Here is a 15,485-nt window from a genome sequence, read left to right as displayed (position 1 = left end):
AGGATTTACAGCAACCAAAGTTAACCTTGTGTTTGTTTCTTGATAGTACTTGGACAACAGCTCAAATTTATTTTTATTCATAATTTATTAATCCTGTATTCACACAGGTGATCCTATTGAGATTGAAATTATATTTTAGAAGGGAGACCTGTCCTAAATGCCACACTGCAAACTAGTTGCTGGGGGTAAGAGGAGAGTTATGGGAAAGGAATGCATTTAGAGTAGCCATAGAGATCACTGAGGGGGGAAACAGGGATGGGACAACTAGTAAGACTAGCACCCATCCTATGGACAGCAGCACAATAAACAACCAATCCCAAAGCTGTTTTTGTATCTTGGTTACATTGAAGGAAAAGGAGTCCCATAAACTCAATGCAACATGAGAAGGATTTAGTTGCTAACTTGCTGTCCAGGTATGTTCAAATTAGGGATAACTCATAACAGCTACTGTATGTATGTGTATGTATGATGAAGTTGTTGTTGCATGTGTGGGTGTGGAGGGGGTGATAAATAGCCGCATTCATGTTTTCCCATGATGTTTGGGATTTGATAACAGGGTAAGACTGGTAGGCGTGGTGCTTCTAAACACAGACTGTAACAACCAAGACGTGGTTGAAATCACACCAGAGGATTCTGGACCGATTCTGGGGAGTGGATGTGTATTTTGTGTGGCCACCACTGTATTCTTAGCTTCATATTAGCCATGGTGAAGAAACAGAAGCCATTCAATCCTGTCTCAGTACCACCACAGCATTCATATTGTTACGGATACCAGTATCGTGTGTGTGTGTGTGTGTGTGTATCCTGTGTTCTTTTCTCTCCTTCTCCCCTCACAGGTGAAAATCATCACTCCCCAATCAGTCACCAATCAATCATCAATCAGAAGACACACCTCCTGTTTCCTACCCAATCACAGTTCCTTTCCCTTGGTTTAAAAACCCTGTCAGTTGTTTGCTCTAGAGCTCAATCTCTCTGTAAATGCCATGTCTGTAGGTCTCTGTGGTTCACGCTCTCGTTGTGTATTAACCTCTTTTGTTTGAGCACCTCCATAGCACTTTGTCATCACCTGTGAGTATTGTTTTTGGTTATGGTGTTTGTGTTTGATTGCTGGTGGGAAAAGGGGAAACCAAGACAAGTCGCCCATGGGCATACACTACCCGTAGGTAGACTTTGTTAAATACACTAGTTAGAACTGGGCGGACCACCCACTGTATTTTTGGTTAGTTAGCTGTTGTTAAAGTAGGCTAGTCTAGCTTAGGGGTATTTTTGAATACTTATTGTTTCTTTCCTTGGGTCCAGCTCAGCCCCTTTTCCTGCTCCCCCCCCCATTACCGTGTGTTTATTAATAAACCCTGAGTTTGACGGTAGATCTCAGTTGTCATAGTTATTTCGTTCTCACTTTTACTTTTTTTAAAAATTTGTCACAATTATAATTTGCATGAGTTATGTTATGGGTCTCATTACCATCCCCCCTAGACTGTCGGGCCAAAAGGGATTCGTAACAATATACAAGTCAACCATGTAGTTGTTCTTGTGTGAAGGGTAGGTAAATAAACTAGCATTAGCAACTAAACCTGAAGCTAATGTAGCATTAACTACTAACTAGCATTAGCAACTAAACCTGAAGCTAATGTCGCATTATCCACTAACTAGTATTAGCAGAAACAAAGATTTACTACTTCAGGCCCTGAGAACCTGCCAAGTGATAGATGACACACAAAGGTATTCAATGGATGTTGAATGAGAGCTTTATTAGGCTTGTATTTGGATTAATTATGAAATTGCCTGCTTTTAAGTTCAGCAGCATTAACATATTTGAAACCACTTTTCAGGATACCTCATCAGTGAACAACTGACAGAATTTTCTAAAGCCTCCAGAGGTAATATGAAATTTTAAAAAGTTAATTAAAATCAAACCAAACTGCCTTGAAACGTAAAATAAAATGCCACTTTGGCAATAAAAAAACCTCTGCAGACTAACATTTCATTCAATGTGACGCTCCTGCTACACAGAAACCAACCAAAATCAACTGTATTTCTCATTATTTCAATTCACAAGATAAAATTAACGCGAGCGTCAGCCATCGAACTGAACCTCTGCGATTCTTGAGCTTGGCGCTGTCGACGCAATGAGAGCAAAACAGCAGCTTTCATTGATTTCAATGCTGGACGCCCAACGCCTGTAGTGCTGCAGGGCCTTGAGACTCACTCTTCACTGATTTCTCTTCTAAGCAGCCGAAGGCAACACAGACGTCATACCAGAGTCTATGATATGGTCCTTATGAACCAGCACTTCACTGACCTAAAGGGGCCTGATTAAAAACCTCCCTCCTTTCTATCTTCCTCCCTCCTCTCTATCCACGTTTCCTTTAGTTCCTTACCTCCCGGTCAGGTGAGCCTTGTGCGAGGGCTGGCTAATAACAGAACCACACGTAGGTTTCAGATTGCCCTCCTCGCTCTCTGATGTGTTAGCTAATGAAGGAGGTAGATGTAGCTATGGTAATACCCTCCGGGTGGGTTTACACAGTGGAATAACGCCATCATGCAGTCAGGAGTTCAAATCAAACTTTATTTGTCACATGCGCCGAACACACAATGTCACATTTCACCTTACCGTGAAATGCTTATTTACAAGCCCTTAACCAACAGTGCAGTTCAAGAAGAGTTAAGAAAGTAACACAATAAAATAACAATAACGTGGAAATATACAGGGGGTACCGGTACCGAGTCAATGTGCGGGGGTACAGGTTAGTCAAGGAAATATGTACATGTAAGGTAGGGGTGAAGTGACTATGCATATATAATAAACAGTGAGTAGCAGCAGTGTAAAAATCTAATGGGGGGGTCAATGTAAATAATACGGTGGCCCTGGGCAGTGAGTGGGGCTCGCTTACCTGGTTCAGCAGTGGGTCAATGTGCCTCTGGGACGACGGCGTCCGTAGCACTCTCTTTCCCCAGAAGGACCTGTGTGCACTTAAATCAAATCGCACAGGATAAGTGAGAGCACATACAGTATGGGGAAGGTTAAGAGTGTGTTGTATTTAAAGGGATACTACACCATTCTGGCAATTCATTTTGTCTCTACGTTTTTATGTCTGCTTGCAGTATGAAGGAAGTTAGAGGCAGTTTCGCGAGCCAATGCTAACTAGCGTTAGTGCAATGACTGGACGTCTACAGGTACGCTAGCGACCCAAGACCAGCGGTGCATATCATCAGTTTAAAGCAGTGTCCTCTCCTTTGCACTGATGTGAAAACACATAACAGCAGAAAGTAACTCCCTGGTAGGAATCCACCATGTGCATTCACCCACTCTATCTTATGTAGCTGATGGAGACGAAGAGGAAGCCACATTATACTATTGAGATGCACCTGAGGTAACTGAAGCACTTGAGATTTCTCACCTGATAGAAGTGTTGAATTCGTTTAGCAACACATTTGGTCTCAGCACACTCTTGATTGGAGGGAATGGACAAGGATGTTCACTCGCACCGCTTACATGTTTTGTGTCATCTACATAAACTGATACAGGCCGTATGAAGGCCCCTCGTGCACGTACCAGTACTGTAGTGTGTGTGTCATTATGAAAAAGGTAAACAGACATTCTGTTATTGTATTATTTCAATGGAGTCTGCAATACAGAAGAGAGATTAGGAGACAATAGGAGCCGATAAGAGGAGCAAACACTGAGTGTTCAAAACATTAAGCAAAACCTGCTCTTTCCAAGACAGACTGGTCAGGTGACTCCAGGTGAAAGCTATGATCCTTATTGATGTCACCTTTTAAATCCACTTCAATCAGTATAAATGAAGGGGAGAAGACAGGTTAAAAATTATTTTTAAGCCTTAAGACAATTGCGACATGGATTGAAGTGACTTTGAACGGGGTATGGTAGTAGGTGCCAGGCACACCGGTTTGAGTGTGTCAAGAACTGTAACCATGCTGGGTTTTTCAAGCTCAACAGTTTCCCATTTGTATAAAGAATGGTCCCCCACCCAAAGAACATCCAGTCAACTTGACACAACTGTGGGAAGCATTGGAGTCAACAGCATCGCTTTCAACAGCTTGTAGAGTCCACGCCCCGACGAATTGAAGCTGTTCTTTTTTTATTTATTCATTTCTTTTTTGAACTTTAACCCCCTAATGTGGTGATATCCAATTGGTAGTTACAGTCTTGTCTCATCGCTCATCGGGAGAGCCGACGGTTGAGAGCCATGCGTCCTCCGAAACATGACCCTGCCAAGCATCACTGCTTCTTGACACACTGCTCGCTTAACCCGGAAGCCAGCCGCACCAATGCGTCGGAGGAAACACCATCCAGTAGGCAACCGAAGTCAGCTTGCTGGTGCTCAGCCCACCACAAGGAGTCTCTAAAGCGCAAAAGGAAATCCTGGCCGGCCAAACCCTCCCCTAACCTGGACGACGCTGGTCCAATTGTGCATCGCCTGATGGTTCTCCTGGTCACGACTGGCTGTGACACCGCCTGGGATCGAACCTGGTTCTGTAGTGACGCCTCAAACACTGTGATGCAGTACCTTAGACCAGTTCACTACTAGGGAGGCCCAAATTGAGATTGTTCTGAGGGCAAAAGGGAGTGCAACTCAATATTTGGACAGTGATCCTAATGATTTGTACACTCAGTGTATATTGAGTGCTTATGTGGTGAAAACCCGTGATTTCGCTCAGTGACCAAAATACACCCTCTGATTCACACACTGGTCCAGCTTTCAGGCTCCACTTCCCAGCAGGCTTTCGTTCCACACACACACTCACACACACACACTTTCCTCTCCTCCATTCCTCCACATTATGTAACATTGTAACAGACTCCCCACAGCAATACAAACAGGACACCCACACCCGGATAAGGTCAGGGGTTTGATGAGGTAACACAAGGATAGGAAGAGGAAGGAGGGGTAACCATGGTGACCAAGGGGTATAGAAAACGTGACCTCACGAAGCATACATTACTGATCTGCTCCTGTGTCTTTCTCAGTCTCTGCAGCTCTGGCGTGTCCGATACAATGCTGAAGCCTCTGCCTTTGCTATCCTCAAAGTCCTTTTTGTATTTCACCTGAAACAAGAGACAGGGATGAGGTTTGAAAACAGTGCTTATTTGTAAAACTATGCCATCTGAAAATGCTGCCTTTCGACAGTGATTCTAAACTTCAGCACAATAGTCTGGCAAGTGTTGTGATGGGAAAGTGGAGAGCCTACTGTTCTGAAGTGAAGATACCGGGGTAAAAAGAGCTTAGTCTAAAAAAAAATACATGTTTTGTTTGGAAATAAACTGGTCAATTTAAGTTTGTTCTTGGTTCCTTTTATCACTGAAGAGCAAGACAACAATTCCAACAAAATTATTATTGATTCAAAGCCTTTCATGTTGTAGAAACCCACATGCTATAGAATAGTTTTCTGTAGGGAACATATTAAACACAAATTAGACCAATCTTCATCCTTGACTAGCCTATTGGAGTTTCAAGAGCTTTAATTCTCCAACACTTTGAAGTCTCACATAAGCTCTGACATAAAGTATTAATGTTCACACCTGATCGTTATCTTAATGTGCAGAATAATTATACTTTGTCAAGGGCACACTAGGAATCATTTATACATCACTAGACTGCTATATAGGATTGTAAAGAAACTTAACATGATTATATAGCCTCAATTCACAATAACTTTTTTTGTCCCCGAAGGGCAATTTGGGTGTGGTGCAGGACACATGAAAACATTTGACATACACTCCCCCACATATATATTTTGACAGTGAAGCTAAAACTTTCATTTTGCTCTATACGGCAGCATTTTGGATGTGATCAAATGATTTCCATGAAGTGACAGTACATAATGTCACCTTTTATTTGAGGGTATTTTCATACATATCTGTTTAACCATTTAGAAATGAAAGCAATTTATCTATCTAGTCCTCCCATTTGAAGGTGTCATGAATATTTGGACAAATTCACTTCTAGTGTATTACATTTAGTCAAAAGTTGAGTATTTGGTCCCATATTCCTAGCACACAATGACTACTCTACAAACTTGTTGGCTGCATTAGTAGTTTGTTTTGGTTGTGTTTCAGGTTAGGTTGTGCACAATGTAAATAACATGTCATTTTGGAGTAATTGTTATTGTAAATAACAATAGAATATGTTTCTGGACACTTCTACATTAATGTGGATGCTACCATGGTTACGTATAATCATGAATAAAATCATGAATAATCATTAGTGAGAAAGTTCTAGAGCAATAAATATCATATCCCCCAAAAATGCTAACCTCCTGTTATTGGTAAGGGTGAAAGGTTAGCATGTTTTGGGGGCACGATATTTGTGCAACTAACTTTCTCACGGATTTCACTCCAAAGTAGCCTATCATTGGCGATATTCTGTCCTTCAGTATTAATAGTCTTTTATCCTGGTGCTTTGCTACCGTTATGTAAGGCTCAACCAGTGAGTTCTTACTCATATCATTAGCCTATCAAATTAGAGCTTGAAAAACACGGGCTGATAAATATGCCCGTCGTTCATGTCATGTCATACTGACAGCACAAGGAAACAGCTGGGACGCAGGGGCAGTTCGTTCCTCTGAGATTTCACACATAGCAGGGCTGGAGCAAAAGTCTGCATACCGACTACCAGGAGCTAGAAGCTCACATAAATACGGTCTATGTTACACATCATATGAATGAAATACGTTCTCAGGTCCTCTCATAAGATTATACCTTTATTGGTCAATTGTATCCAAGGTCCAACCGAAATTTGACTTCTGGTTTTAACCCAACCTCTCACATACACATACAGGTTTTGGAGAGGTGCGGGAGCTGCCACGCACTGGGAGCTGTTGCTGTGGGAGGTTAAGTTTCTTGCTCAAGGGCAAAATGTCATCTAGGAATTGATACCAGCAACCCTCCGGATGCCAGCTCACTTCCCGCCAGATTTGAACTGGCATCCCTCCAGTTGATGCCTCTAATCACTAGGCTACCTGCCACCCCCAGTCTTCTCAGCGCTTGCTTCTGCCAGGTGACTCACTGATACACACATTAAAATGTCACATGTACAAAACTCGTACATTGCGTAATACATCCATTATTCAGACATTTCAAAGTGTACCAGTGTGCTTTGATGGAAACAGATATAGACACTAACAGGGCATCTCAGTTGGTGTGAAGAAGCTTGTGTCTATTGGGTAGTGATGAGAAATGCTCTGCTTTGCTCCCCTGTTACAGTCAGTAAGCACAGAGAGACAGAGAGCGCGAGAGAGGAATGTAGCAGACAGACAGTGTAAGGTGTCTAGGTGTAGCAGGTAAGGCGGAGTCAGGCGCAGGACACAGAGATAAATAATTCACGTAACTTTACTCAAAACAACAACATTCCAAGAAGGAAAATAATCAAGTTCACAAATACAGACCAACTTACAAATGAACAAACACGCACAAAACCATGGGGGAGCCAGAGGGTTAAATAAGGAACCTATAATTATGGGAATGGAAACCAGGTGTGTACAATGAAGACTAAACAAATGGAAAATGAAAAGTGGATCAGTGGCGGCTAGAAAACCTGTGACGTCGAACGCTGCCCGAACAAGGAGAGGGACCAACTTCGATGGAAGTCGTGACAGACAGACAGAGAGAGAGAAGTTGTGGAGTAAAAGTAATCAAAAATATAAATTAGTAGAGTACAGATACCCCAAAAAACGACTTACATTTTTTAAATTAAGTACTTAACAGGACTGCAAACATTCCATAACAAAGCCATCACTTACAGAGAGATGAAGCTATTTGGCCCTAAACAGACCACTGTGAATGACCCAAAATGAAGGAAAGCTATGCACAGATTCTGTGAGGATAGCCTTGCTATTGAGAGAGGCCACCGTAGGCAGACCTGGATCTCAAGAGAAGACAGGCTATGTACACACTGCCCACAAAATGAGGTGGAAACTGAGCTGCACTTCCTAACCTCCTGCCAAATGTATGACCATATCAGAGATACAAACTCAGTAAAAAAAAAACATCCCTTTTTCAGGACCCTGTCTTTCAAAGATAACTTGTAAAAATGTCAAAATAACTTCACAGATCTTCATTGTAAAGGGTTTAAACACTGTTTCCCATGCTTGTTCAATGAACCATAAACAATTAATGTACGTGCACCAGTGGAACGGTTGTTAAGATACTAACAGCTTACAGACAGCAGGCAATTAAGGTCACAGTTATGAAAACTTAGGACACTAAAGGGGCCTTTCTACTGAAAACACCAAAAGAAAGATGACCAGGGTCCCTGCTCCTCTCCGTGAACATGCCTTAGGCATGCTGCAAGGAGGCATGAGGACTGCAGATGTGGCCAGGGCAATAAATTGCAATGTCCGTACTATGAGATCCGAACATCACACCTGCGGGACAAGTACAGGAGGGTAACAACAACTGAGTTACACCAGGAACGTACAATCCCTCCATCAGTGGTCAGACTGTCGGCAATAGGCTGAGAGAGGCTGGACTGAGGGCTTGTAGGCCTGTTGTAAGGCAGGTCCTATGGGCACAATCCCACCGTCGCTGGACTAGACAGGACTGGCAAAAAGTGCTCTTCACTGACGTGTCATGGTTTTATCTCACCAGGGGTGATGGTCGGATTCGCGTTTATCGTCGAAAGAATGAGCGTTACACCGAGGCCTGTACTCTGGAGCAGGTTCAATTTGGAGGTGGAGGGTCCGTCATGGTCTGGGGCGGTGTGTCACAGCATCATCGGACTGAGCTTGTCATTGCAGGCAATCTCAACGCTGTGCGTTACAGGGAAGACATCCTCCTCCCTCATGTGGTACCCTTCCTGCAGGCTCATCCTGACATGACCCTCCAGCATGACAATGCTACCAGCCATACTGCTCGTTATGTGCGTGATTTCCTGCAAGACAGGAATATCAGTGTTCTGCCATGGCCAGCGAAGAACCCGGATCTCAATCCCATTGAGCATGTCTGCGTGGGACCTGTTGGATTGGAGGGTGAGGGCTAGGGCCATTCCCCCCAGAAATGTCCAGGAACTTGCAGGTGCCTTGGTGGAAGAGTGGGGTAACATCGCACAGCAAGAACTGGCAAATCTGGTACAGTCCATGAGGAGGAGATGCACTGCGGTACTTAATGCAGCTGGTGGCCACACCAGATACTGACTGTTACTTTTGATTTTGACCCGACTTTGTTCAGGGACACATTATTAAATTTCTGTTAGTCACATTTCTGTGGAACGTGTTCAGTTTATGTCTCAGTTGTTGAATCTTGCTATGTTCATACAAATATTTACACGTTAAGTTTGATGAAAATAAACGGAGTTGACAGTGAGAGGAAATAATTTTTTTGCTGAGTTTATTTCTTTTAGATTACACAAACCCATAAATAATTATTTATTGGGTGAAAATACCACAGTGTGCCATCACAGTAGCAAGATTTGTGACCTGTTGCCACAATAAAAGGGCAAACAGTGAAGAACAAACCCCATTGTAAATATAACCCATATTTATTTTTATTTATTTTCCCTTTTGTACTTCAACTATTTGCACATTGTTACAACACTGCATATAGATATAATATGACATTTTGAAATGGAACTGTTGTGAGTATAATGTTTGCTGTTAATTTTATATTGTTTATTTCACTTTTGTTTATTATCAATTTCACTTGCTTTGGCAATGTAAAAATATGTTTCCCATGTCAATAAAGCCCTGTGAATTGAATTTAATTGAGAGAGAGAGGGAGGGAGGAAGAGAGAAAGAGAGAGAGGGAGGGAGGAAGAGAGAATGAGAGAGAGGGAGGGAGGAAGAGAGAAAGAGGCCGTTATTACCCGACACTGGTCGGTAAATGCCAATGATGGGTAATAACGGTCCCTTTTATTACTGCAACTGTGGACAGCACCGATAGAGACAGCAATAACAAACAAAGACATGGCTGCTGAGGATGCTGCTCTCCACAGAGGATGCTGTTTTACACTGTGGATGCTGCTCTCCACAGAGGATGCTGTTTTACACTGTGGATGCTGCTCTCCACTGAGGATGCTTCTCTCTACAGAGGATGCTGTTTTACACTGAGGATGCTGCTCTCCACTGAGGATGCTTCTCTCCACAGAGGATGCTGTTTTACACTGAGGCCGCGCTCGGTTGGTTTTAAGGACTGGGATCAGTATAAGTTGGTAACACTGACTGGGTTTGCAAAGAATTGTGGGCTGATTTTAGAGGGGTGGATGGCTACCTCACATGGTTTCTCTGACTCCTAGCATTTCAGATCGTCTGGTCACACAGAGTGGTCTACACAGCCATTGTGGGGGGTGCTTGGCCGCCAGACAATATGAGCAGGGGCAAATATGAGCTCAGTGACTGTGTCAGGGTCACTCATCCAGCTAGGGGACAGAGAGGGAGTATTGTCCTCGGCCAGTTAACGGACAAAAGCTGAAAGTGCACCAGGCACGATGCCAGGACAGTGTCTCCTCTCTCACATGGAGAGAGAAACGAGCGTATTTAACAGACACACTCATAGGACAAAACACACATGAAGATGAATCAATGACAGATGAACACTCAACGTGCAAGAGCTAGTTCTGAAAGTGAGAGACTGGAGTGATTGAAAGACATCTGTATTTCATGTACTAGTGTGTGTGTGTGTGTGTGTGTGTGAGTGTGTGATGCCCCTCTCCCTGGTCTGTGACATAGCTTGACTCCTTTAGGAAACGACTTAGTGGATCTCTCTCTCTCTCTCTGTGTGTGTGTGTGTGTGTGTGTGTGTGAGTCCTTCTGTCCCTCCCCTCCAGTATGCCAATAAATAAATCAAATCGTATTTGTCACACACACCGAATAAAACAGGCCAAACCGTGATTTAAAAAAAATAAGTCAGTTAAGAACAAATTCTTATTTTCAATGACGGCCTAGGAACAGTGGGGTAACTGCCTTGTTCAGGGGCAGAACGACAGATTTGTACCTTGTCAGCTTGGGGATTTGAACTTGCAACCTTGCGGTTACTAGTTCAACGCTCTAACCACTAGGTTACCCTGCCGCCCCATGATTACTGACAAGCCTGTAATTAACCAACAATGCATTTTTAAGAAAAATAAGGGTTAAAAAAATATTCACCAAATAAAGTTGAAAAAGTAAAGCAATAAAATAACAATAACGAGGCTATATATACATCGGTACCGGTATTGAGTAAATGTGCAGAGGTACAGGTTAATTGAGGTCATTTAGGTAATTTGTACACTACCGTTCAAAAGTTTGGGGTGACTTTGAAATGTCCTTGTTTTTGAAAGAAAAGCTAATGTTTTGTCCATTAAAATAATATTGAATTGATCAGAAATACAGTGTAGACATTGTTAATGTTGTAAATGACTATTGTAGCTGGAAACGGCTTTTTATGGAATATCTACATAGGTGTGCATAGGCCCATTATCAGCAACCATCACTCCTGTGTTCCAATGGCACGTTGTGTTAGCTAATCCAAGTTTATCATTTTATAAGGCTAATTGATCATTAGAAACCCTTTTGAAATTATGTTAGCACAGCTGAAAATTGTTGTTCTGCTTAAAGAAGCAATAAAACTCTCATTCTTTAGACAAGTTGAGTATCTCGAGCATCAGCATTTGTGGGTAGGATTACAGGCTCAAAATGGCCAGAAACAAAGGACATTCTTCTGAAACTCCTGAGTCTATTCTTGTTCTGAGAAATGAAGGTTATTCCATGCGCAAAGGTTTCTTGGCAAATCTTCAGGTTTCTTGGCAATTTCTCTCATGGAATAGCCTTCATTTCTCAGAACAAAAATAGACCGACGAGTTTTAGAATACGTTTTTTGTTGTTGCTTCTGGCCATTTTGAGCCTGTAATCGAACCCACAAATGCTGATGCTCCAGATACACAACTAGTCTATAGAAGGCCAGTTTTGGAACACAGGAGTGATGGTTGCTGATAATGGGCCTCTGTACACCTATGTAGATATTCCTTTTTTTTTTATCTGCCGTTTCCAGCTACAATAGTCATTTACAACATTAACAATGTCTACACTGTATTTCTGATGAATTTGATGTTATTTTAATGGACCAAAAATGTGTTTTTCTTTCAAAAACAAGGACATTTCTAAATGACCCCAAACTTTTGAACGGTAGTGTACATGTACAGTAAGAAGTGTTAAAGTTACTATGCATAGATAATAACAGCAAGTAGCAGCAGCGTAAAATAAATGCAAATAGTCCGGGCAGCCATTTGATGAACTGGGGGGGTAGAAGCTAGAGCCTTTTGGACCTAGACTTAAGCACTGCTTGCCGTGCGATAGCAGAGAGAACAGTCTATGACTAGGGTGGCTGAAGTCTGTGGCAATTTTTAGGGCCTTCTTCTGACACCGCCTGGTATAGAGGTCATGGATGGCAGGAAGCTTGGCCTCAGTGATGCACCACAGGACAGGCTGTTTTGGTGAATTTTTTTCAACTAGCGGTCACACCCAGAGAGCCTATCTTATTTCAGGCTAAAAGCTAACAGTTAGCTAACGGTCACACCCAAAGAGCCCAGCTTATTTCAGGCTAAAAGCTAACAGTCAGCTAACGGTCACACCCAGAGAACCTATCTTATTTCAGGCTAAAAGCTAACAGTCAGCTAACGGAGACACCTAGAGAGTCCAGCTTAGAGGGAGTGAGTGCTGTATGACTGTCCCCTGACATAGAAGACAACAACTTGTTCTGACAATGTCCTCTATACTACATAATCTCCCAACCCGCCCTTAATGGGCTGTCTGATGTTCTAATGTAGGCCCAAGATACAGCAAATATTATACCACATTTTTGTTACCAAATGAAGGTTGAGAAAACCTATTGGTAGAAGATGATTGATTGTAGACGGTCTCTCACAATATTGTAGTGGGGATCCTGGTTCGATCCCCTGTGAGCCCTACGCACTTCGTGCTCCCTCTACTCTGTCTCCCTACTGCTACTCCTATCCTGTCGTAATTCCGTTATCCTTTAAACAGAGAAAGAAACAGGTGTATCCAGCGACAAAGGTTGGCGTAGTTAGAAACAACATTAAAAGATTAGAATGTGATGTATAAGACTAGATGTGTATCCAGTATGCCCATCTATAGCTAGAAGCAGAAGGATAAAAAGAGATACTCCTTTCTTCAACAACTTTTGATTTTCAACATGATCTCTCTTTACACTTTGGGGCCATGTAAATAGAGCCATACGTTACTCAGGGAAATCTTCAGCGGAGCCAGAGACCCTATTGGCCCCTCAGATGAGTTACCTCAAGCTTAAATGACCTCATTACTGACGTGCCGCTGCCATTGAGAATGTGCTCCGAAAAATAGGTCAAAGAATTAATTGCTTGTGTGCGAAGCAGAGACAAGGTGTTATTATCCCATCCACACAGTGTGTGTATGTGTGTGTGCACAGCACAATTATAAACCCTGATCCACTGATAAAGTTGGATGAATGTTGACAAACAGTGAAGGGGCTGTGTATGGCTCAGATGCATGGTAATTGCAACGTCAGGATTGTGGGTTAGATTCCCTCTGGGCCACCTATACGAAAATGTATGCAGGCACTATAAGACTCTTAGGATAAAAGCCTCTGCTAATTGACACTTATTAGTAAAACAGTAAAACGTATGCTCCCAGGTTATTTAATTGACACATTAGTAAAACAGTAAAACGTATGCTCCCAGGTTATTTAATTGACACATATTAGTAAAACAGTAAAACGTATGCTCCCAGGTTATTTAATTGACACAATGTTTCGACCCGTTGGTCTTCATCCGCATCCATTTAAGTGATAACGGTGTTGTGCCAATATATCCAATATATTCTCCAAGCACCGGCTTCGAGGGCATTATCACTTTTATACAACAGGTTACCAATGATTTACATATTTTCATTAAAAACGTTTTTTTGATTAATTTATTCAAACTATTTCGTCCTTCCACAAAATATAGTCCCGACACAAATCTAGGGTTGCTACCCAAGCTGGATGGTCGTTCGTTTTGTTATGTCTTTGTTTTAAGTATGGTCAGGGTGTGAGTTGGGTGGGTTGTCTATGTTCTTTTTTCTATGATTTGGGATTTCTGTGTTTGGCCTGGTATGGTTCTCAATCAGAGGCAGCTGTCAAACGTTGTCCCTGATTGAGAACCATACTTAGGTAGCCTGGTTTCACTTTTGAGTTGTGGGTGCTTATTTCCTGTTTAGTGTTTTTGTCTTTCACCTTACGGGACTGTTCGTTTGTTATTTATTGTTTTGTTCAGTGTTCTAGTACGTCATTAAAAGCTATGAACTCTTACGACGCTGAGCATTGGTCCGATCTCTCCTACTCCTCCTCAGAGGAAGAAGACGAGTGTTACAAGTAGCTCCATTTGCTGTTTTCTAGTGACATTTATTTGGACACATCCATAACAATGATCTAATGATGCGTGGTTTCACCTGGCATTGAAAATGTGCTCTCTCGTCAGGACACTGTTGGTCGAGAGCTAGCCAACAACACAGCTAACACAATCACTTCAAACTGAAGCTGGAGAGACTGCAAACTAGCTGCACGTTTTGTTCTATATTTTTTTAATTGACATTTCTTTGTATATATCCATAACAATTATGCTGATTCATGATTTCGACTGGATGAGAAACGCTGTTTGCCTGTCTGTCTCATCCCGATATGTGTATTACTAAGGGACAGCTGGAGATCGAATTTGAATATTTAAATAATGTTGCAAATGTCGAAGAAACAGACAGCAAGGTTTATACAAATCTCTGCTGTTGAAAACTAAATGTTAGTCTAAAAGAAATGTGAGATAATGTGAGTAATGCTTTTTATAGTGGAGATCAAGTTTATAACTTGCCTGGCTGGGCTGATGAGACCGTGGATTGCTCAGTCAGATGGAACAGAGTAAATAGGCATTTTAACATCATAGATTAAGTTGGTGGTAACTTGTGGAATAGACACCGGCTGGAATGTGGTTTTAACCAATCAGCATTCAGGATGAGACCCACCCATTATATAAATCAATTATGAAAACCTAAGGGCCGAAATGTTGTATCAATAAAATCATATGGGAGCATGAACAGCAGTGTGCAGCGTTTTCATTTGTATTTATATGTATATGTAATATATATATGTAACTCCAGTACCTGCAAAATATTACCTGGATGTGTGTGTTTTCTTCAGTTTGTGTACATATTAGTAACTAACAATCATCATCTGCAGCTATAGATTACATAATTTGATCAGCAGCTATGAATACGAGCCCATATGAGAGTGGGGAAATGAAAGCAGCTGATGATTAATAAAAGTGATACAATCCCTTAGTCTGTGTAAAGAGGATGATGAGAGTGCCTTGATGATTCTGACAGTCAGAAGACTAATCATTACAGAGGAATTGCTGAGAGCCTTGTTTGTGATCAGTGATGAAACTTAAAGGTGAATGAATAAATGTAAAGCTATCTATCTGTGGATCCAGGCACAGTGTATATGACTGTAGAATGAAAGATATACA

The 15,485-nt window shown here is 41.9% G+C and overlaps 1 protein-coding gene and 1 long non-coding RNA gene across 5 annotated transcripts in view; both read right to left on the bottom strand.

Moving 5' to 3' along the window:
• LOC112215364 overlaps positions 1–3,747 on the bottom strand; it is a 43,062-nt gene extending 39,315 nt beyond the window's left edge. For all 4 annotated transcript variants that reach the window (XR_002948215.2, XR_006079027.1, XR_002948216.2 and 1 more), the window contains exon 1: positions 2,895–3,747. This is a non-coding gene — a long non-coding RNA (uncharacterized LOC112215364). The remainder of the gene's footprint in view (positions 1–2,894) is intronic.
• LOC112215362 (LIM zinc-binding domain-containing Nebulette-like) overlaps positions 1–15,485 on the bottom strand; it is an 82,306-nt gene that overhangs the window by 43,055 nt on the left and 23,766 nt on the right. The window contains exon 4 of the mRNA XM_024374340.2: positions 4,964–5,071. Coding sequence (XP_024230108.1) covers positions 4,964–5,071 — 108 coding nt within the window. The remainder of the gene's footprint in view (positions 1–4,963; positions 5,072–15,485) is intronic.

This window comes from Oncorhynchus tshawytscha, linkage group LG16 (genome assembly GCF_018296145.1).
Source record: "Oncorhynchus tshawytscha isolate Ot180627B linkage group LG16, Otsh_v2.0, whole genome shotgun sequence".
Lineage (NCBI taxonomy): Eukaryota > Metazoa > Chordata > Actinopteri > Salmoniformes > Salmonidae > Oncorhynchus > Oncorhynchus tshawytscha.
Note: the sequence above shows the minus strand (reverse complement) of the source record. Positions and strands in the feature narration are given on the sequence as shown.